At 39.4% G+C, this 21744-nt stretch overlaps 2 protein-coding genes across 5 annotated transcripts in view; both read right to left on the bottom strand.

The window, feature by feature from the left end:
- Positions 1-31: 31 nt before the first annotated feature.
- The window catches only part of LOC123683303 (integrin alpha-PS1), a 47127-nt gene continuing 25414 nt past the window's right edge, over positions 32-21744 (bottom strand). For 2 of the 4 annotated variants that reach the window (XM_045622250.1, XM_045622252.1), the window contains exons 2-15: positions 9438-9568; positions 8293-8307; positions 5831-6107; positions 5565-5773; positions 5282-5489; positions 4946-5228; positions 4453-4685; positions 4146-4398; positions 3931-4087; positions 3473-3872; positions 3173-3405; positions 2889-3115; positions 2615-2836; positions 2062-2554 (exon numbers count right to left, since the gene is read on the bottom strand). In XM_045622250.1, coding sequence (XP_045478206.1) covers positions 2327-2554; positions 2615-2836; positions 2889-3115; positions 3173-3405; positions 3473-3872; positions 3931-4087; positions 4146-4398; positions 4453-4685; positions 4946-5228; positions 5282-5489; positions 5565-5773; positions 5831-6107; positions 8293-8307; positions 9438-9568 — 3076 coding nt within the window. In that variant the 3' untranslated portion in view covers positions 2062-2326. Of the gene's footprint in view, positions 2555-2614; positions 2837-2888; positions 3116-3172; positions 3406-3472; positions 3873-3930; positions 4088-4145; positions 4399-4452; positions 4686-4945; positions 5229-5281; positions 5490-5564; positions 5774-5830; positions 6108-8292; positions 8308-9437; positions 9569-21744 lie in introns of all 4 variants that reach the window. The other 2 variants (XM_045622251.1, XM_045622253.1) reach the window with 1 other exon arrangement.
- On the bottom strand, positions 10108-10686 carry LOC123683305 (protamine-like). Its single transcript, XM_045622254.1, has one exon. The coding sequence runs from the start codon at positions 10586-10588 to the stop codon at positions 10163-10165; it is 426 nt and encodes a 141-aa protein (XP_045478210.1). The 5' UTR covers positions 10589-10686; the 3' UTR covers positions 10108-10162.

Genomic DNA, 21744 nt, shown 5'->3' on the forward strand with positions numbered 1-21744 from the left:
TGTGTATCAGAAAAAATGGAAATAAACTACAAAGTTTTTAATCAATATTTAATTTAATATAAAGTAAACTGTAAACAAGTTCTTCAGCAAAAAGCTGAAATCAGTATACAAAGGCAGTTTGCGATGAAATACATATAAGTACATATCACTAAAATATTTACAAAACCTACCAACTATACAACAAAGAATAGAATATATTCTCTAAATAAATAAATTCTCAACAACAGATTTTCGCAAATGCAGGCTTAAAGTCGTATATTTAAAGATTAACTGGAAATTTTGGCGTAAATCACACTTTTTGTTAAGAAAGCAACACACTTTACAAGCAGGCGAAACAAATTTTATATAGGACATATAATATACTGTACAATTTAGGTTTGCGTCCGTATAAACAAATGTACATATTTATATACAACAGGATTCAAAATAAATTTATCTTTTAGTAGAAATAGAAGGCTGCGAATCTGTTTTAAGTACTTTTAAGTTTACTATTCGAGGAACTATTTCGAAAAGACCTACTTTAACATAATGGGTAAAGTCTTTTGGAAGCCCACTCACACAACATTGCATGCCTAGTAAAAACATTAAAGCATTGAAAATCCAAATTAAAAGATTAATTAGACAAAAGAAAAGAAATCACTGGAATGAAAAGAATTCACAAAGAAAAATTCCGCATCTGAATTCTCTGATAGCAGTCTTCGATACATTTGTATGAACATATAAGAACCGAAGCTAAATGTGGTACTTGGATTGTTATAAAGTCAGTATTGAACAATAAAAATGCAGAATACTTCTTAAGTAAGTCTTAAACGAGTAACAGAAAATATTTTCTGTTATAATTAAATAGTTCTAAGTTTTCGTATCAAGAAATAATTGTGCTACGATCGTCAGTCTTATTTCGTTGAATACATTACTTGTTGGTAGTTGGTGGACCGAATAAATAATCGATAAAAACATTATACCGATGTTTTTCAGTGTAAACCATTAAATTAAGATTATTCTGATTTCCATGAATATTTGGATTTCACTATAACCTCATCAATATTAATTTGAATTGATTCCAATCAAATGAAAACCGATTCAATCAAATCTGAATGAATTAAATTATGATTATTATCGAATTAATCAATTAATCAATAATTCAATTCATTACTCAAAAGAAATATAGAACTGGCAGAAGTCTACATCGAGAGTTCACCTCAGAGCTAAGATGCACAGAAACCCTATAGTGTGTACAGATTCGATTTTGTTTCTGACTTTTTGACATATCCACCTGTTGCTTTGGTGTTCTGCTTCACCAGAGTTCTGCAAGGTGGCGCTCTTCAGAAATTTTTGAATTCCCGCTATCTGCCTGGCGCCGTTTAAAAATGAAATACTGATTTTAGACTTTACAAACTTAGACAATAAATTACAATTCAGTTCCTTTCGAATTTTTAATGAATTTAATAGAATATAATGACAGAGTATAGAAGATTGTTACGAGCATAGAATATAAAATATTATCGTTCTATACTCAAACGTCACGAGAGCCGAGAATCGAGAGAAATGTCAAATATAAACGATGTATGCGCCATCTGAAACAGACGCGATCCGTCGAAATCAAGTAGGTATAAATCTGAAAAATCTACCGTTTTGTCTCAAAGTTTTACAGGTATAAGTAAACACACCAGGTTTTCTATACACCTTACTCAGGACCAAGGTCCTGAGGTAAGAAGTGACGAATAGCAGGGCATTTAATTCAAAGGCCAGCAGCAGCATAAAGACTATATGTGTCAATGCGACACCTGGCGTTCAAAAACCCAAGATTCCTTCCCCTTGCGATTACTAGATAAGTAGAAATCTGCCCATATTCTCTAATTTATATTGATTTAATTAAATTTAAAATTGTTTCTACAATTGATCAATATTTTCTTCATACCTCGTGACCTTACACAATTCAATATGACTTAGCTGCACTTAATCACCTTAACTTTACGCTGCCTTTCATTTTTTTTGAGGTCGGTATAAGACATTGATCAATCATAGAACCTATTCACTGAAATGAACTTTTTTGATTCTTTCAACTCACGAAGATCTAGCACCTCGAATCTATCCAAATGTAAGCCTTCGTTCGGTACACCAACTCCTTTTAAATTCGATGGAATCATATTTGCAATCACTTCTTGAAGGTTCCTCGCGAAGAATCCCTCCACTGTTTCTCCTTCTAATCGACACACCCACGTCCGACCAAGCTCAGAAACACACCGAAACGGCACTGTAGAAAATATCACAACGAACTCTGGCTGGTAGCCGTCGTGTCCAAAGTAGTAGTAGGAGTAGTCGCGGGTCATTTCTTCATCTCGTTTATCTGTATCAGGCTCTCGCTCTCTCCGTTCTTCTTCAGGTTCCCGGACAGGGTCCTGTCCACCCTGTTCCTCTTGAAGAAGCCGAACTTGTAGAGCGCGTAGAGCAGCAGGATCAGCAGCAGGACTCCGAGCGCTATGGATATCAGGATGATCCAGAAGCTGACCTGGGACTCTGGCGGAACGACCATGGGGTAGGCCGTGGTTTCGACCTAGAGGGAGGAAGATAAGAAGTGGTCACCACATCTCACTGGACAAAAATACTATCTTACCTCATCGTGGTTCTTGCTCTCCGGCCTCCAGGTTATCGTCTTATCGTTGACCAAGATCTGGGCACTGGAAGCGATGGTCACCCAATCGCTGCTGCTGTAGTCTTCGGTCAACGTGGAGTTCCACACTCTCGATACTATATCGATGGTCTTTTGATCGTCCTTCGCCAGTTTCTTGAAGAAACAGTAGATCCTGACGCACTTGGCCGTGCCATCTTGACAACTCTGTAAATAAACGGTTAAGAACGTCCCTACGCTTCGGTTACTTCCAACATACCAACTTGACGACGTTGTTTCCCCTGATATCTGTCAGTTTTTCGGGTATGGTTAGGAACTCTTCGGCTTCCCTCTTTTTCCTCCTCAAGTACTGGACTGGGTTGTCGGTGAAATTCAAGGGTGTCATTGTTACGTTCTCCACCCTTTCTGTGTCATCTGTTGTCTGGACCGACGTGGACGTGAGCTTTATGGGGTTTACAGCTGTTGGCGGATCCACCCAGCAGTAACCTGAAAGAGATGATTTTATGTTGAACCTGAAGAACATTCAGGAGTCTCCACACTTACCATCGTCAACCTGTGGCGTGCTTTCCAGATACAGCAACCATTTCCCTTGGATCCTGTTAGACTGTACTTGGAACGGCCAAGAGATGTTAACAGTGACGTTCTGCAAGGTCCACTGGCCATTGTTGGAGATCTGATAGCGGTGCTTCACCTGGGCACCAATGTCTTCCAAACTCCTCATCGCCGATTCACCCTTGACCTCTCCTCCGAAGAATACGTGCGTGGTCATCGATTTTCTGGAAGATAAAGACCATTAACTACCTTAGTCACAAGTCTCCAGAGATAAAGAAGAACGTTACTCACCCCTTGAGTTGCAAATCGGCCACCTTCTCCAGAGCGGCGCGCAGATCGACGGAAGTCATGTTCGACAGTTCCTTGGACGTGGAGTTGGCGAAGATGTGGAAGTTCAACATCGGGTTGGCGTTCTTCAGGACCTCGAACCTCATTCTGATCCTGGCGGTCTTGCCTGACGGGAAGGGGTTCCCCAGGGTGCAGTTCACGACCGAATCGTTCGACAGGCTGCAGTGGCTGGTCTCGTGTTTGTCCAGAAGCGCGAGTGATATGTAGCTGAGCGATTCGCCAGGGTAGGTGAGGAAGAGTTTGGCTTCGTACGCGGCATCTCCGGTGTTGGAAACGTTTACTTCTATCTGGAGCTCCGCGTTCTCGCCTAGGTTCAAGATGTAACCGTCTTCCGTCTTGGGAACTGGAGGAATTGAATGCAAATTAGGAAATTCAACCGGTTAAAACAGGAACAAACTTACAGTCGCCAAGACAAGCAGCGTTCACAACCAGGAAACTTTCACAGATCTCATCCCCACCACAGTCCTTCTGGAACGTGGCCTCAAACTGCTGGAAGGCAGTCTTGTTCAAGATCGGGGAGTTGACAGCGTCGTCTTCAACTTCGTACTTAACGTTAAACTGAAAGAAAAAAGGTTAAAGCTTGATTTGCCACTTTAAGGATCTCCAAAAGACCTACCACAATAGGAGATAGGATATCTCTGACTCCTTCGTTCACATACACCGTCTCAGACTGACACAAATCCCTCTTGGCCCTCTTGACGCTGATGCCACTGATGTTCCGATAGTGATGTTTCAGATTGGCGAATTTGGGGTCGTGGAACCAGATCCTGGACCTCTTCTGATTGTCCAGCACCTCCTCGATGTGGTAGGACACCTTGAACTCGTTCTTAACGTCCTCGTTAATCGAGAAACAGCACTTGATGGAGAAACTGTAGGAGTTAACGATTAACAGGAGTCTCTTAAGGAAGAGTAAGCAGTCTTACCAGGTGTGGTTACGGTTGTCGGGATCAGCAGGGCAACCCTTTTTCGTCGTGTTTATGTTCTTCAGGTCACCATCGATCTTTATCGATATGTCGATGATCGGCCTGGTCTTGTACAAGATGACGATGTCAGATTCGTAGGCTCCTACCAGGAGGTCTGGGTAGTTGTTGTTGTCCATGTCTAAACCGGCGCTCAAGGAGTATCCCAGCGATTTGAAGTTCTTGCTTTTAATCACCTGTGGGCAAGGTCAACAAATGGAGTTTGAATGGACAACGAAAGGTACAATAAACGAATAGGCTAAGAACAGAAATGGTTTGAATATACCAAAGCTAACAGTTGTTTTTTGACCGAATTGGAAGATGCGAAGAATGAGTTTTGGTATTATTAAATGATACCAGACGTCTATGAGACCCTGAAGAGATGTTGTCTAGGTGAATCCAACAAAGGACAGTATATAATGGCCTCATTGGTTTAAGTGTGCACTTTTGATCTTACCTGCGACGGTTCTTGTTGAAAGCCTGTCTTGGTACCCAGATAGATGTAGACGACGCCGTTGCCTTCGTATGGAGCCCCTATGGCCACATCATTGAATCCATCCTTGTTTATATCGCCCAGCGACGCCAAAGAATAGCCAAACCTCGACTCATACTTGCCCTTCAGCATGGTTCTCTCGCAGGCGTGGTTGGTGCACTTCCTCAGGTTCATGTACACGTAGACCGCACCTCCGTAGGTCTGCTCCTCGTAGTAGAACGGCGCGCTGACCAAGAGGTCGTCGTACCTGCAATTCCAAGACTTAAAACGTGGAAACTCGAAGAGTTTGGGGTTACCAACCCGTCCTGGTCGATGTCCATGGCCAGGATCTCGTAACCGAAGCTGGAGGCGAACTGCTCACCCATGATGCTCAGCTTGACCTCCATGATGGGGTTGTGGGCGACCTGGTCGAAGAATATCACCTCTCCGATGGTGTGGGAGCGAGGTGCGCCCGAAACCAAGGTGATCTTGTTCTTCTTGAAGAATCTACCGCCTTCCGAGCTCATTCCTGAAAGACGAGGGATAGTTGAGAGCCTAGATTAGAGCCCTGGGGGATTCCGACCTCTCTGAAGACAGTACGTACCTAAGTAACTGTACTTCTCAGTTACGTTGCTGTTTTCGAGGGGGCCTTGATACAGAGTCTTGTCACGTTTCACGTAGTCGCCGTTGATCTGCTTGGCGAATATGGTGCCTTTCCAGGCTAGGGGACCTGGGGCTCCCATCACCGCCATGCCGTTCTCCAGGAGGGACAAGCTGGTGCCGGCCTGGCAGAAGGCGTATTGAAGATGCAGGCTGAAGATAAGGGTTTTTAAGGTCAAAACATTTATCTTCTTGACCTAGATGACTTACTTCTGTACCGGTCTTCCCTTGCACGGCTCCAGGACGTCTTCCAGCACCAGGTCCTGGTTCATGACATAGCACAACCCGTAACCGTAGTGCAACAGGTCCAATCTGTCGCTCTGTATGTACCTGTGGGCGCAAACCATGGCGTAGCCGCCGTGTTTTTGGGATTTGACGGAGACTCCCAACCACTGGTTGTCCTTGATCTCGTCACGTCCTGGAGGCGATAGGGGTTGCTCACCCCCGTTGGTGTAGGTGTCCTCGTAATCGAAGCTGTTGAGTCTGTCTAGAGAGGGTAGTGTCGGTTAGAGATCACAGATGGTGCGACGATCTTCAGTTGAAAAGATTCGACTCTTTTGAACGGAAGATTTTGATGGGATTAGTTGAAAGACAAACTGAAGCTACTGTTCGCAACTTTGAGGTTAGGAATAAGAATATATTTGAGTGATAATCAAGAAAAGAATGAGAATTATGTTTTTGTTGCGAACAATAACTTATTTTGGCATATCTTATCCTTGAGATCAATAACAAATTTTGTTTCTTCATGTAAAATCAATAAAAAATCATTTTAATTGTACGACACTGAATGTTTAGGAGAAATAAATATTCAAAGACTGAAAAAAATCAAGGAAATATTCAATTAATATGTAACAATTAAATTCAAAAATATGTATTCACTTTTTATAATATTACCAATATAGAAGATACTCGAAATATAACAATTAATGGTGATATTCTTGATGAAAATTCAAATATTTATATCACCTGAACAATAGATATCTACTTTGTATTCTTGTAGAAAAATGTATGTATATACAAAAAAACAATATCTGCTATTGGTCCTAAGGAAAAGTTTCACCCGTATCTTATTAATACTGGCACAAAACTTTTCAGCGGTGACAAAACTAAGAATTTTCGTATCTAGGCCAAGTTACTGAAAAAAATTTTCCCATAAAAGAGAATCCTGGAAAAACCGAATACGAAAATTCTTCAAGAGGCAACTCTTATATACAGAATGCATCCTATATACAATTAATAATATGCTGCAAACAATAAATCCTCAAGTGAAAAACACACAATTTTCCCTAAAATTTTTTTTCACGTCCTTCTTGTTCTATGGTGAATTTTTCCAAACGGGGTACCTCGAAAATTTTACCGAAATATCGCAGTGTAGGTTATTCTCTGTTATCACCACGTTATTCTCAAAAAGCTCAGGAAACCAAAAATTCTACGAACTGTTAAAATCCCTCCACATCGAAAAACTGCCCAGAGAAAACCAGTCCAAAAATGCCTTCACTGATCCCAGGAACACAACTAATTTGTTATCTATGAAATTCTGAACACACCCCCTAATCCATATCTATGACAACCACAGAAAATCAAAAACTCTATGTTATCTAACCTTAAGGGCGTTATTTGACATATTGTTTGGAAAACTTGGAAATTAACTGAGGAAACGAATGATATTTCCATTTCCCTTGGCAGCTTTTCAACGTTCTCACACGGTTGGGTTTCCAGTTCAGTTCTTCCAACGGAGTAATGATCATGCAATATGTTCTCGTTGTAACTGATGAAGTTTTCTATGGTCGTTATTCTTAATTGATATTAGCCTTAGTATCTGTGTTATTCAGTTGGTTATACCTTAATGAATTAGTCGTCAGTTCGAAGGTTAATCATTGGAATACACCTTCTAGATTGAATGTGATACTCAATTCGTAGACTTCTGATTACGTAAACTGGTTAATCACATATTGTTAGACTTTTATCTCGATTGAAACAAGTTTTACGAGAGTTTTATTGCTGTTTTTTATTGTCCGGAGAAATGTTCAAATCGAACAAATCCATTTCGTTTGTCTTGAAAAAAATCACTTGCAAAATTTAACTTAATTTGGAAAAATAAAATAGACATGAATTATTAACAAATTAGGTGTAATACCTTTCCAGCTATTTTCGCTAGTAATGACTTCAAGGTGTTATGGTAGTTGTTATGATTATTTCCTAATTATATGTATTAATATCGCAACAAATTATACGTGAATTTTGGTTACGAATTTCGGTTAAACCTACTACTGCTGGGTCAAAATTAATTTGGAAATTAGTCAATTATATCTTCGCTTCCGTTGTTTACATTTAATTTTAATTTTATTATGTTTGTTATTCAAGACTTTTTCATTTAAAACCTGTCTGGAAATATTGATAAATCTAATATTTAAAAGCCCATATACAAACTACTATTACAGACAACATGCATTTTGAAGAAAAAACGACAAGAAAAATGTTTATTTTTTATCATAAGTTTTTAATTTTGTTTTATTTTATTTTTCTTGTCGTTTTTTTCTCAAATCAAACCCCATGCAAAAAGTAACCATGCAATAAATTTAAGCAGTGATACTCATGCTACAACCAAGAAGAAATCTGCGATACCAGGCTTATGGTACCCAGCTCAAAAATTCTCTTTATCACCAACTTACATTTCCCTCCTGGCTCTTGACGGGTACCCCAAAAACAACAAAAACAAAACATTATTCAAAAAGCCCCGGCACAACGTGTCAACACATAGAAAATCATCCAGAGATAAAGAAAAATCAATCGAAAAAAAAAATTAAAATAAACATACAACTACTTGAAAAGTTTCATATCTCTAGACAACTCTCTTTGTTTATACATAAAAGACAAAACAAAAATGCTTGGAGCGAATCAGAACACATAAAATCAACATATAACTTATGCAGTCTCGTGTATGTTCATTTTTTACAAGTAAAATCAAATTAATTATCGACGATAAGAATAAATGCAGTTCATCGTTTCATCTACGTAAGAAATTCTGTAATAAAAATTAAATACTATAAAGGAAAAACAACTAGTTAGCTAACATTCAGTGTTTGTATAAAACATTGACTTGATGTTTAGGCTACTTTGCTAAGACTTGGATCATGACAAAAATCAGGCAATAGAAACAATTTTTAACTTCTTCATTTCATGATCCATTTGAGGTTTGTACAAATTGTTGTTCTTCTGAAATGGCAATTTTTTGAGTGTATTCACCGGAATGACCTAATAGACGTTTATGGAAAACTAATCATAATTTTGAGCTGAAAATTTGCATATGAGGGTTTGAGACAATGATCTTTCTCCCTAAAATATTTTCAGTTCTCTACAACTTCCGGTTATACCGAAAACAAACTACGACTTCCTTATTTCAAATATTTTCAAAATGACCCAGTATATTATTGCATCATTAGAAAGCTTTTTTATGACAATTTCGGCAATATGCCATACCTTTGGTAAAAACTCAACGGTTCATGAGTGGAATTCTTAATTCTTATGGGTATGGCATATTGCCGAAATTGTCGTCAAAAAAGCTATCCAATGACGCAATAATATACTGGGTGTGCCATTTGAAATAAGGAAGTAGTAGTCTGTTTCCGAAGAGATCTGAAAATAATTTAGGGAGAAAGATCATTGTCTCAAACTATAATATGAAATTTTCAGCTCAAAATTATGATTAGTTCTCTATAAACGTCTAATGGGCCATCCCGGCGAATCGCCCTGTATAGTCTTCGGCGAATTTTTTGTTCTACTCTATTCGGCCTATCAAGCTTTGCTATAAACTTACCTCTTTGTCCATCAGTCTCAATTTGAACACAGTCGTATCTGTCATCTTGAGTCATTGGACACTTGAAAAGTGCACCAGATTTGTTGGTTCTTGGCTGGAGATTCTCTCCCAAAGGAGCTCCCACAAGCATCCTGAAAAAAAGAGAATTTATGAAAATTCTGTCTTATTTTTACAGTTTAACATCTCAAAGTAATATTGAGCGTTTGAATATGAACAACCATAGTAGAAACGAAAGAATAAAATGAAAAGTACGGGAATAACCTGAAAAAAAGGTTATTCCGGTGGCATTTCCGGATGAACCTTTCAATTCAATGTCGCTGAACTTCAGGGAGAACTTCCGTAAAGGGCAGACATATAAATCTAGCGAAATTGTTTGTGTCTCCGCAGATTCTCCCTCGCGTAGACCTAGATTTGGCTGATAGCCAGTTGTTATTCACAGAAATGTAATCGATATCCGGTGTTCCGAGAAAAAGTCGACTAGGATGAGTCACATTCATGGAAAACCCTAGGAGCGTCTGTCAAAAAGCTCCGATATGCACAAATTACAAAAAATTTCCAACAAATAATTGGTAATTAACATTTTTAAAATGGTGGAGGAACTTCTACGAAAAATTTGCGTCGCATCCACCATTTCAACTAAATGTTCAACACACAGATAAAACTGACATACTGAGACAAAAACTGGTTTTATTAGCGTTCGAACTAAAAACAAACAAAAACGAACATTAACAGCTATTCGATTGTGACTTTTTAATGGCGATACTCTTATTCCTGCGTTTGTTCGGGCAACTACCCGCTCTCCTAGTTTTTCTTCTTTTTCCAACACTGGAACACCTTCTACCAAACTTGACTTTTCCACCATGAGCTCTCCTCATACTTCTAATGAAAGCCCTGTGAGCCTGCCTGTAAAACCTCTTTTTTTCAGCTTCTGTCATAGCACACCAGCACTTGGCTCCCTCAACTGCTATTTTGGGCACTGGCCAATCGCGATGTTTGCACCTGAACAAGCGCAAGAAATTGAAGAACGGATTATTGGTGATTTTCCCCTTCTTACACTTCTTTTTCTTCCTCTTCTTCTTGTCGCATGTCTTACTCGGTATAAACAAGGAGGTCTGGGAAGAATCCGATTTTGAACAGCTATTTTGCGACATCTAGGACGGATCTGAACAAAATCGCCTTTTATTACCGAGGTCGTATCATTTTGACAGGAATTTGACGTCTAAATTGACTTTCGGTCTGTCAACGTCGAGTTTTTCTATGCCGTCGATCACAGATGAGCGAGGGTGCGTTCGGAATTGCCACCGCGGTTGCTCGGGTTGGTTTTTACGCGTAAAATAGCCAATTACTTACCGATACGATCGATAAGTGCATTCTAATTCATCGAACTCGAATTCCCGGCAATTCCACTGAATCTCGCAATTCGCATTCCGAACAAACATGATCAACGATCCACTAATGACTTATAATTACCAATTTCTAATAAATTGAATAAATAACCGATGATGTTGCTGCTTGTGAGATATTTCCTTGAACGATTATTCCTTCCCGATCTGAGCTTTCATGAAAGGCTTCGTTGTGTTTTGGTATAACTCACACGTCGTTATGTTTTCAATTTGTTTACACTCTGGAATACTGTTTGTTTAACTGTTTGCGGGATTGTTCGGCAGCGTTTTTAAGAAGTGCAAGAGGAAGTAATCAGAAAGACTCGATATTTTTCGCCTTTTTTATTGCATTAACAGGCCAATTGAAAAATCAAATCCACAGTCTACTATAGTAAAACACATTTTTTTGGCAAAATTCGATTTTATTATTCAACATAGTTGCCTTCGAGGGCGATACAGCGATTATAGCGGTCTTACAACTTTTCGATACCATTTTTCTAGTACGATTTGTCTTTCGGCGATTACTTCTTCGTTGACGCTAAATTTCTTTCCAGCGAGCATTCTTTTGAGGTCTGAGAACAGGAAAAAAACGCTGGGGGCCAGATCTGGCGAATACGGTGGATTCAGAAGCAATTCCAAGCCCAATTTATGCAATTTTGCCATTGTTTTCATTGATTTGTGACTTGGCGCATTGTCTTGATGAAACAGCACTTTTTTTTTCTTTGAATGGGGCCGTTTTTTAACGATTTCATCTTTTAAACGATCCAATAAAGCTATATAATAATCGCTGTTGATGGTCTTCTAGCCATTTTAGAGGTAATAAATGATTATTATACCTTGCGCATCCCAGAATACCGATGCAATAACTATGCCAGCTGATAGTTCTTTTTCCTCGCTTTGGATTCGATTAATCGTGTGCAGTCCACTCAGCTGACTGTCGATTGGACTCCGGAGTGATATGATAGAGCCATATTTCATCCATTGTCACATATCGACGCAAAAATGCAGGTTTATTGCACTTTAACAGCTTCAAACACTGCTCAGAATCATTAACACGTTGTTGATTTTGATCGATTGTGATCTCGCGCGGCACCCATTCTACACACAGCTTTCTCATGTACAAATATTCGTGAATGATATGATGTATACTTTCAGATGATATCTTCACAATGTCAGCTATCTCGATCAACTTCACTTTACGGTCATTCAAAATTATTTTGTGAACTTTTTTGATTTTTTCGTCGGTGTCGGCCTATTTTGAGCGTCCACTGCGTTTGCCGTCCTCGGTCAACACGTTTAAACTTAGCATACCAATCAATGATGGTTGATTTTCCTGGTGCAGACCCCGGAAACTCTTCATCAAGACAAGATTTTGCTTCAAAAATCAATATTGTATCAGCACACGAAATTCTTTTTTCTTCTTTTTTTCAAATAACAAAGGTAGTTACACTCACAACGCAATAGCTCACAAACTAATGGTCAGACTGCAGTCAAATTTTGGCACGTATCGTTTGAAGGTTGGTACTAACTAAAAATCATATGGATATAATACTAGCACCGTCATCTGTGCATCAGTTTGGAGACTGTTCAATTGGCATAATATAGGACTGCTGTTGTTCAACTCGAAAACGCCTAATGTATTGGTCACTCACATATCATCCCCTATCTCCCCCTATTCCGATATCGTACTGCCCATCCCCTAACATCATTGAAATACGAAGAAGAATGATCGATGATCTGACAAGCTCCAATATCAATTATGATGTCAACGCGAGATCGAGTTCCTCTCATCTAAAAAATTGCAGTCCGACCGGACGGAGAAAAACAATACTTTGTAAATGTTTTTCTATGTCGCCGCACATAAATTACACCGTGACAAATCTACGTCATAAAATCAGACGGGCGTGAACACGAGGTTTTCATAGAAGCACGTAAAGTCATATAGGCGGACGCGGCGCTAAATTGGTGCGTTGTGGAAGTGATTTTAATTACCTGTCGCTGTCAATACGCTTGATTGAAGCTTATCCGATAAGATCGAGAGGAGGAAAGCTTCAATTTGTCGGTCGGTTTCATATGACATATTGTCTATGGACGTGGCCGTCAAGGTATGCCCCCCATAGAGAAAGATCGCTATGACTTTTTTCTACCGTGACTAGTCATAGAATTGTTATTTTTACCACCCCAACCACAAAGTTCGATGAGGAACTGATGATATCGTGTGGCCTTGGTAGGAATCTCAGAAAGATGAAACGAAAATAGGTCCTGATCAACGATTCGTCACCGATAAGTAAATGAGCTGTACAGCACGCAAAAATTATTATCTAAGCAACTGTTTCCTGAATGATGAAGAATGCTCGTGTATTCATCGATCACATATAAACATTGCCAGAAGTCAAGGTTAGTCCCATTCGTGGACTTCCTTACGATGCTTTTTATGTCTATGACGACACTTATGTAGATACCCTCGACGAAAAGCAACAACACCACGCCAAAACAAATAACGGAACCTTTTACCATAGCATTTTATCGGCAATTCCAAACCCACACGGTATCAATCTGAATTTGGACATCCCTTAACCATAGATTCACCCTACGGTATATTTTTCGATGCCTCGAAAATGCACAGAAAATTCCCATCGGAGGCAATCGACAAACACTCGACCTGTCAAAACAAAAACAAAACACATCACGGCTGTCGCGATAAAAAGGACGACGACGACGACAAAAGACAAACGGGCGAGTTCCGTTTTTTGCCTCCCTGCACCGGAAACGGGTGCCAAGGAAAGGGGAAGTGAACCGGAGGAAATACAGCAAGATTGCGTTCCTCTCCCGCCGTCTTCGATCGGCGTTGTCTTGTAACGCCTTTTTTTTATTCGGATGTCGGAATCTCCGAACATTCGTTTATGTAAATTAAAACGTCGAAAAAAGCGGTAAGATCAAGACATAATGGATTGGAATGCTGGCTTTGAGTTGTTCTGTCGTTTCTCGCGTCTTCCTGTGGCGCGCCATGGATGGGAACTTGCCTTCTTCGGCTTGTAATGAAAAAAAGAAGAAGAAAGGATTACATAGAAATTAATATTATGAATTTGGTTGACAAATGTCAAATGATATAATCATAGAATTTTCATCGATTCACAGAATTTTGAAACTTTGTTTTACCGCTCTGAATCGAACTGTATTTTCAATTCTTGTAAACAATATTCACTTTCAAATTTGTCTACAATATGACGAATTTCCCTCATTATTCAAGTGGGTCTGATTTTAATGAAATTATTCAACAATTTCTTAAGGTTCTTGAAAGATTTATCTTTCTTTGATCAAATGGCATAACCTACTGAACACAAATGACACAAGAAACGTCAAAAAATATTAACGGGTGTTTTTTTTCGAGGTATATAACTTTAAGTTGGCATTACTGTTCAAGATTGCGACCGATTTAACAGCTGTCAAGTGATTTATTCTCAGTTTGGTTTAGCCATTCATCATGAATAGACTCACGCCTGAACAACGCTTGCAAATAGTGCAATTTTATTTCGAAAATAATGGTTCTGTGCGGAATACGTATTGCGCACTACGTCCATTTTATTTTGTTTAGCGATGAAGCGCACTTCTGGTTGAATGGCTACGTCAACAAACAAAACTGCCGCATTTGTGAGTGAGGCTTATCCTCAAGTGTATGTCGAAACACCGTTACATCCAGAAAAACTGACTGTTTGGTGCGCTTTATGGGCTGGTGGAACATTGGTCCGTACTTCTTCAAAAACGATGATGACCAGAACGTTACAGTCAATGGTGATCGGTATAGAGCCATGATTACTAACTTTTTCATTCCTGAATTGAACAACCAGGAGCTGTGGTTCCAACAAGACGGCGCAAAATGTCACACAGCTCGTGCCACAATCGATTTATTGAAAGACACGTTTGGTAATGGTAACCTCCTAATTTCACGTTTTGGACCTGTGAATTGGCCTCCAAGATCTTGTGATTTAACACCGCTAGACTACTTTCTGTGGCGCTATGTAAAGTCATTGGTCTATGCGGATAAGCCATAAACCCTTGAACATTTGGAAGACAACATTCGCCGTGTTATTGCCGATATACGGCCACAAATGTTGGAAAAAGTAATCGAAAATTGGACGTCCAGATTGGACGACATCCGAGCCAGCCGTGGCGGTAATATGCCAGAAATCATATTTAAAATGTAATGCCACAAGATTATCTTGCGGATAAATAAAATTCATGTCAATCGAATAATCCATCGTTGTTTTATTGCAATTTAAAGTTCTAGAGCTCTAAAAAAAACACCTTTAGAAAGTGTTGTCAATGTAACAATCTCAAATCGTATAATTCCCACTGGAAAACCCTTCATATGTATATGTTTATCAATTTGGTGCATTGTGAATAACTTGACACAATCCCACCTTTCAATGCAAATGTAATCAAATTCGTAGCCAGCATATTTCGAATAACGTGGAATCTCATTACACAGAGTCGAATTTCGGTAAATCTATGAACCCGACGTGAACACACATGAAGCAAACGAATGAATAACACTGTAGCCAATGGAGAATCATAAATGCGAACTAATAAAACGCTGGAAAAGTGGGATCATTCCCGTGTTCTACAACAAAGAGAATCCAATCAACCTGAGCTGCAATTCCTAACTATATGAGCGCATAACTTTTATGGTTATTGCTTTTCCGGTTACTCATTAGAGAACGAAGCGAGTCCATTTTTTCGCTCGATCTACTCCGTAGGGTAAATCGAATCGCAAAAGCGACGATTCTTTCATAAATATCAGTGGTTCGATCACAGATGGTGGAATATCTTTCTGTGGTCCCGAAAACTATAGAACTTGCACGGTGAGAGGTCTACGTTCGGAATTTATAATTAACCCACTCTAAATTAAAACAGCATGGGTTTTAGGAACAAAAGGTGTTATCCGTTCGTTCCATTTAACGATGTCATTTCGAAATATGACCGAATTTGGTACCGGCTTCGGTCATTGACCAAATAATGGTAATTCTTCACTTCGGAACTGCACTCGTGTGGGTGAACCGGCCTTTAGATGCGTGGCTTTTCGCTCTGTGAAATCAACCCACTGGAAAATAAGTTTTTAATTTTTACCGAACTGGGTCGACCGTATAACTTTCACGATAATAACTCTGTGATTGGCGGAAAGGCGTTTAAAATCAACGTTGATCGAGTAGCCTAAAAAAAATCGATTCGTCGAAAACTGACAAGAGTTATAAATAGGTTAGATAAATTCTACGAAAACACCTAGAGTATCTATGGTTGCTCAATATTTACGCAAAATATCAGAAAGAATTCTGAATGGAATCAACAAACACAGATAGAGAACAAGATGAATGGATATGTTATCAATGGCTTCGAGAACTGTCAAACAAACGAGATAAATGGGGTAGATGTTTAATGAACTAATTTACAAACTCGTATTTAATATGTATTTCGAAGATTAACCTCTTTGTGAACCAGAACAACGAAATTATCCAGAAACTCTCGAAAGTATCGCTTGCAACATCGATAAATATCCAATAACAATCCATTTTAAATCGAATCGAAATAGGAAACTGTATCGGATTTCACATCGAAACCATAGATGCGAAGTTGGATCATAAAAAATGCGGTTCAAACTGAAACTGTCAAAACGGCTTGAAATATCCGTATTTTTCTTACGAAATTGATTAGTTCTTGGCTCTAATGAATCTTGGGACCCCGTCTTAAACGTCGGGCCTAATCGGGAAATGCACAAATCACGGTTAATCGTTTACGTAAAATACGAGGACATTCCGAAACGGAAAACGGACGTAAATTTCGAGCTAAATGGCAACCATAGAGCTCGGTCCATTGCCATGTTTCCCCGCAGCTGTCAAACGGTAATTAAATCATCCAGTCCAACCCATGGGGGTGTACAATTCGCGTATCCCCTAGCAGATAAACAACCTCAACGACAGCTGACTTAACTCATTCATCGACAAGGCCATTGTCCGGCATTTTCGGATACTAATAATTACCCTTATATCCACCCGTTTCCAGGAAAACTCACCAGGGAGGGGTGTTCGATGATTTCGCATCGCTCGAACAAGTCACCGTTTTCCGGAATTCATTTGACGTGAGTCATAGAACGTCTGTGACATTCGTCTAAATATATACATCATGCTGCATACGTTACGTACGGGGGCTGATCGAAAATCATACATCATTCATAAAGTGACAAAAAGGACGGTAAGGCGCGGTCATAGAGTAATAAACATAGATAGAGGGAGTATTCGCAATTTTTACATGTCCCCAACATGGTTAGATTACGTTGTCGGATTGTGATATATTTGCAGATCCACAATTTTCCTATTTCGTTATGGATGTATATTATATTGAATGAAATATATTTATTTGAGTGATTCCCGCTTAAATATGCAATTTGAATATTTGGAATCCGATATTTTTCCTAATTGTCGAATTTATAATTAGTAGAATATTTATTATTTTCTGTATCTATCTGCTGTAATCCAAGGTTGGGCAACTTTTGCTCTCCTAGTGTCATCGGTTGTTTCACGTCGTTTGGCGCGCTTGAAGCTTGTTTTTTGAATATCTGATATATTTAGGTATTTATTTCAGTATTATTTGAGTTGATTTGAAACGTTGATTCACTATGGGACATAAGAAGTGCGTTCTTTGTGGAGAAACTCGCAAATTGAGTGAAATATCTTATTACTGATATGTTTTCATTACCGTACGCTTCATGTCACATTTGATAGTTCATGTTGGGGACAAAATTTGCTTACTGAAAATGACTCATGCTTCCTCTATCTATGTTTATTACTCTGAGAGCGCGATTTATAATCCTATATTATTATAGAAAATGCAAATAACGTACTTGTTCACCGCGTCATCGTTATTTTGCCCAACCAAGTCCGTTCTTAATAGTATATTTTATAGTTTTCTTTATCAATCAATGTATATATTATATATTTCTTATAAATTCAATATTTGGGCAAGTCAATGAATAGAACAACATTTTTGATACTGCCAACTAGCCTATAAAGCGGAGACGAGTTTTAAAACATCATCAAATCGCTCGGTATCTATGCACAACATTTTCACGATCTGTTTGTTATCTCCTCTCATTTCACCGGAGCCGGCTAAATCCTATACATGCGTCAGTTCATATTTGCTCTGCTCGGAGATAAGCCCTTGGACAAACCATCCTTTGTCCAGATCAGCGTCTGGTTCAAATCTACAGACTGCGAACGTTCGTTGGAATGTCGAGAGTCGACGAACGCTGGTTGGTCCATAATCCCATACATAAATGTGTAATTGAATATCTCCCATGTCGAGGATCGCCTATAGTGTCTCAGATAGCAGATACAGCTGTCAGATTCAGTCTGATTGTATGCAAATGCGACCGGTGCAGACGCGGCAAATGATGGACTGTTGAATCGCCAACTGACAGTTGCCGACGTAGACGAAAAACACCGCAGAGAGACTTGAAAGAAGGAAAAACTAGTAGGAATCTGTAATTTGAACGGATGTCAAATCTGTGCTCGCTGACACATATTCTTCTTCTTTTCTGAGATTAAGTAGCCGAATGTCAGAAGATTTCTCAATTTGTAAAGAGAAATTAAAATAAATCATCGCGTTTTTAACGAAAAAGGGCATAAGTACTTAAAAAGTACGCAGATGTTATCAATATTTATGTCGAAACAGAGTCGGCTTAGTTACAATTAATCTTTTTTGCATCTGGTGGACCATAGAGTAGTCTGGAACGTGTACATCATATAATTCACGAATATTTGTACATGAGAAAGCTGTGTGCAAAATGGGTGCCGCGCGAGCTCACAATCGATCAAAAGCAACAACGTGTTGATGATTCTGAGCAGTGTTTGAAGCTGTTCAAGTGCAATAAACCTGAATTTTTGCGTCGATATGTGATAATAGATGAAACATGGCTCCATTATTTCACTACGGAGTCCAATCGACAGTCAGCTGAGTGGACTGCACACGATGAACCGAATCCAAAGCGAGGAAAACACAACAGTCAGCTGGCAAGGTTATGGCATCAGTATTCTGGGATGCACAAGGTATAATATTCATTGATTACTTCCAAAAGGGCCAGACCAACAACAGCGATTATTATATAGCGTTATTGGATCGTTTAAAGGATGAAATCGTTAAAAAACGGCCCCATTTGAAGTAAAAATGGTGTTGTTTCATCAAGACAATGCGCCGGGTCACAAATCAATGAAAACAATGGCAAAATTGCATGAATTGGCTTCAAATTGCCTCTGGATCCACCGTATTCGCCAGATCTGGCCCCCAGCGACTTTTTCCTGTTCTCAGACCTCAAAAAAATGCGGCTGGAAAGAAATTTAGCGCCAATGAAGAAGTAATCGCCGAAACTGAGGCCTATTTCGAAGCGAAAGACAAATCGTACTACAAAAACGGTATCGAAAAGTTGGAAGATCGCTATAAACGCTGAATCGCCCTCGAAGGCAACTATGTTGAATAATAAAATCGAATTTGCAAAAAAAATGTGTTTTACTATGGTAGACCGGGGACTCTTCAATTGGACTGTTAAATTCTTGGTCCTTCGCCTATAACTTATACCCGATCAGACGCTACCTAACCCATCTATAACATAAATTCTTGTCGACAAAAATGATCACAATTCTTGTCGCCCTTTCTCACGGTTATGGGGCTCAGTGCCACGTTCGAATGCAGGCTCTGTTGACCGAAAAAGGCCGATAAACGATTAGATAACAATTATAAACACGGGCGGTCTACTACATAACGGATCGTTTGGCTAATTATCGGTACAACGTCGGTTCTTAACCGATTCAGATACGTTGACAAAATATTAAATTTCGAAATGGATCGGTAAATATTGGCGCGATTTACTTCCTGCTCGAATTCATAGAATCGAGGCGAGGTAGGTATATAGAGTGGGTTCGGTGTTTATGTCTCCCTTACTCTCTCTCTGATAGCGAATTCGTATCGAATGAAACTTGTATTTTATGAGTAGGTGAAAGATATGTCATATTATGCTATAACGAGGTGATCTATGGTCGCCAGAATGAGTGTGGTCATGCTGTCATTATAGTATCAACATAGAGCAATTTTCAGTGTCTTCTGTAACCACAAATCATTTAATATGTTATTCAATGCGTCGAGACTGCAGCTTTCGCATATTTCAATTAGTTAACTAACTAGTAGACTCAGCAGACGTTGTTCTACCAGATATTCGGCTATTATTATCTGAGTCCGTTAGTTCTTAACACTAATTCTATCTACGACCCCTTCTTGCTTATTTTATAGTTCGAACAAAAATTCCTCTAACCCCATTAGATCAAAAATTCGCGAATCATCGCCATTTAGACAAAGAAAAAGAAAACCGACTGCACGCATATTATTCTATGTCCACGCACCGACGACGACTCGCTCCGCCCCATGCACTCTATGACGAAGTCACAGATCAACCTCGGCGGAGCACAGAACCCGCCTCGGCATGCAAACCACGTACGTCATAATTGCCGACCATCGACACCCATCCCGTTCTTCTTCTCCTTTTTCGAATTCTGGTCCGCGTGTCGCGTTTCCGGCAGTGACGCGGGTGTCGCCGCTCGTTTTTTTTTGCCCGAGCCCGAATTTCGTGCCTTTCTCGGAATTAATTAATGGGGCATCTGGGACCATTTAACCGAGGCATCCGTTCCGCGTTTTTGCCGGGCCCGGGCTCGTTACGCGCGATTTATATGGGGCCGGAGAGAGACACGGGTACTCATTAGTCGAGGAGTCTCGAGAAGCCGAAAAATGCGTTTTTCGGCCTCTGATTAACAGGCCGCGGTCGACGGAACGCTCGACAGAAGTATTCCGTGAACTCAGCGCACTTGTCGCGACAAGGAGATGAAAATAAACAGTGTAACAGGTTGCTGTTTGATAGAATAACTTCTATGGACGAAAATAACGGAATATCTTCTATGAAACAAAGTAACAGAATAACTTCTATGAAAATAACGGAATAATCTCTGTGACAAAAATAACAGAATAACCTCTATGACAAAAATAACAGAATAACCTCTATGACAAAAATAACAGAATTAGTTCTATGACAAAAATAACAGAATTAGTTCTATGACAAAAATAACAGAATTAGTTCTATGACAAAAATAACAGAATAAGTTCTATGATACAAAAAAAAAAATGACTGAATTTTAGATTAAGAAACGAGCGTTCATTTAAATTAGTGGTCAAGAGTGCTGTGGAGAAATTAGAGTTGATTTCCTGTGACTACGCGTAGCGCTTAGCTTGTACCATATCACTGACATTTGTTTACATACTTCGAATATGGGAAAAATATGGTATACGCTGAGCGCTAATCGTTGTCACAGAAAATCAACTCAAATTTCTCCACAGCACTCTAGCCAACGAATTTTAATGAACGCTCGTTATAAGTAATTCGCTACATAAACTAGCTGGTATTAATCCAAGAATTAACGGTTTTAGAGAATAATATCCAAATTTCTGGCAGAACAATGTCTGTTCAGTCCACTAGTTAGTTGAACAACTGTGTGTATCAACTTCCGGCTAAGATCTAGATACCTTTCAGATCTCGCAGTATCAAAAAAACTTTTTGGTATGATCCAACGCAGGAAGATTCCACTAGAGTGTTTCTCTTTCGGTTTTTTCCTTCACATCAAACTCTTTCTTGTGGGTACATTTATCTATACCACAAAAGGTCCCTGGCCAATGAAAGGAGTACTCCTTTTCTGGCAAATGTGTTGGCATCTTATTTCCTTCAATTCCCGAGTGGCAGGCTCCCTGCCAGTCTGAAAAGTCCATATAGAGTACTCCCTCTACAACCCCCCCGACCATAGAATTCATCATCCAGGCAACACAGATTGACGTCACCG

This window comes from Harmonia axyridis, chromosome 6, assembly GCF_914767665.1.
Source record: "Harmonia axyridis chromosome 6, icHarAxyr1.1, whole genome shotgun sequence".
Classification (NCBI taxonomy): domain Eukaryota; kingdom Metazoa; phylum Arthropoda; class Insecta; order Coleoptera; family Coccinellidae; genus Harmonia; species Harmonia axyridis.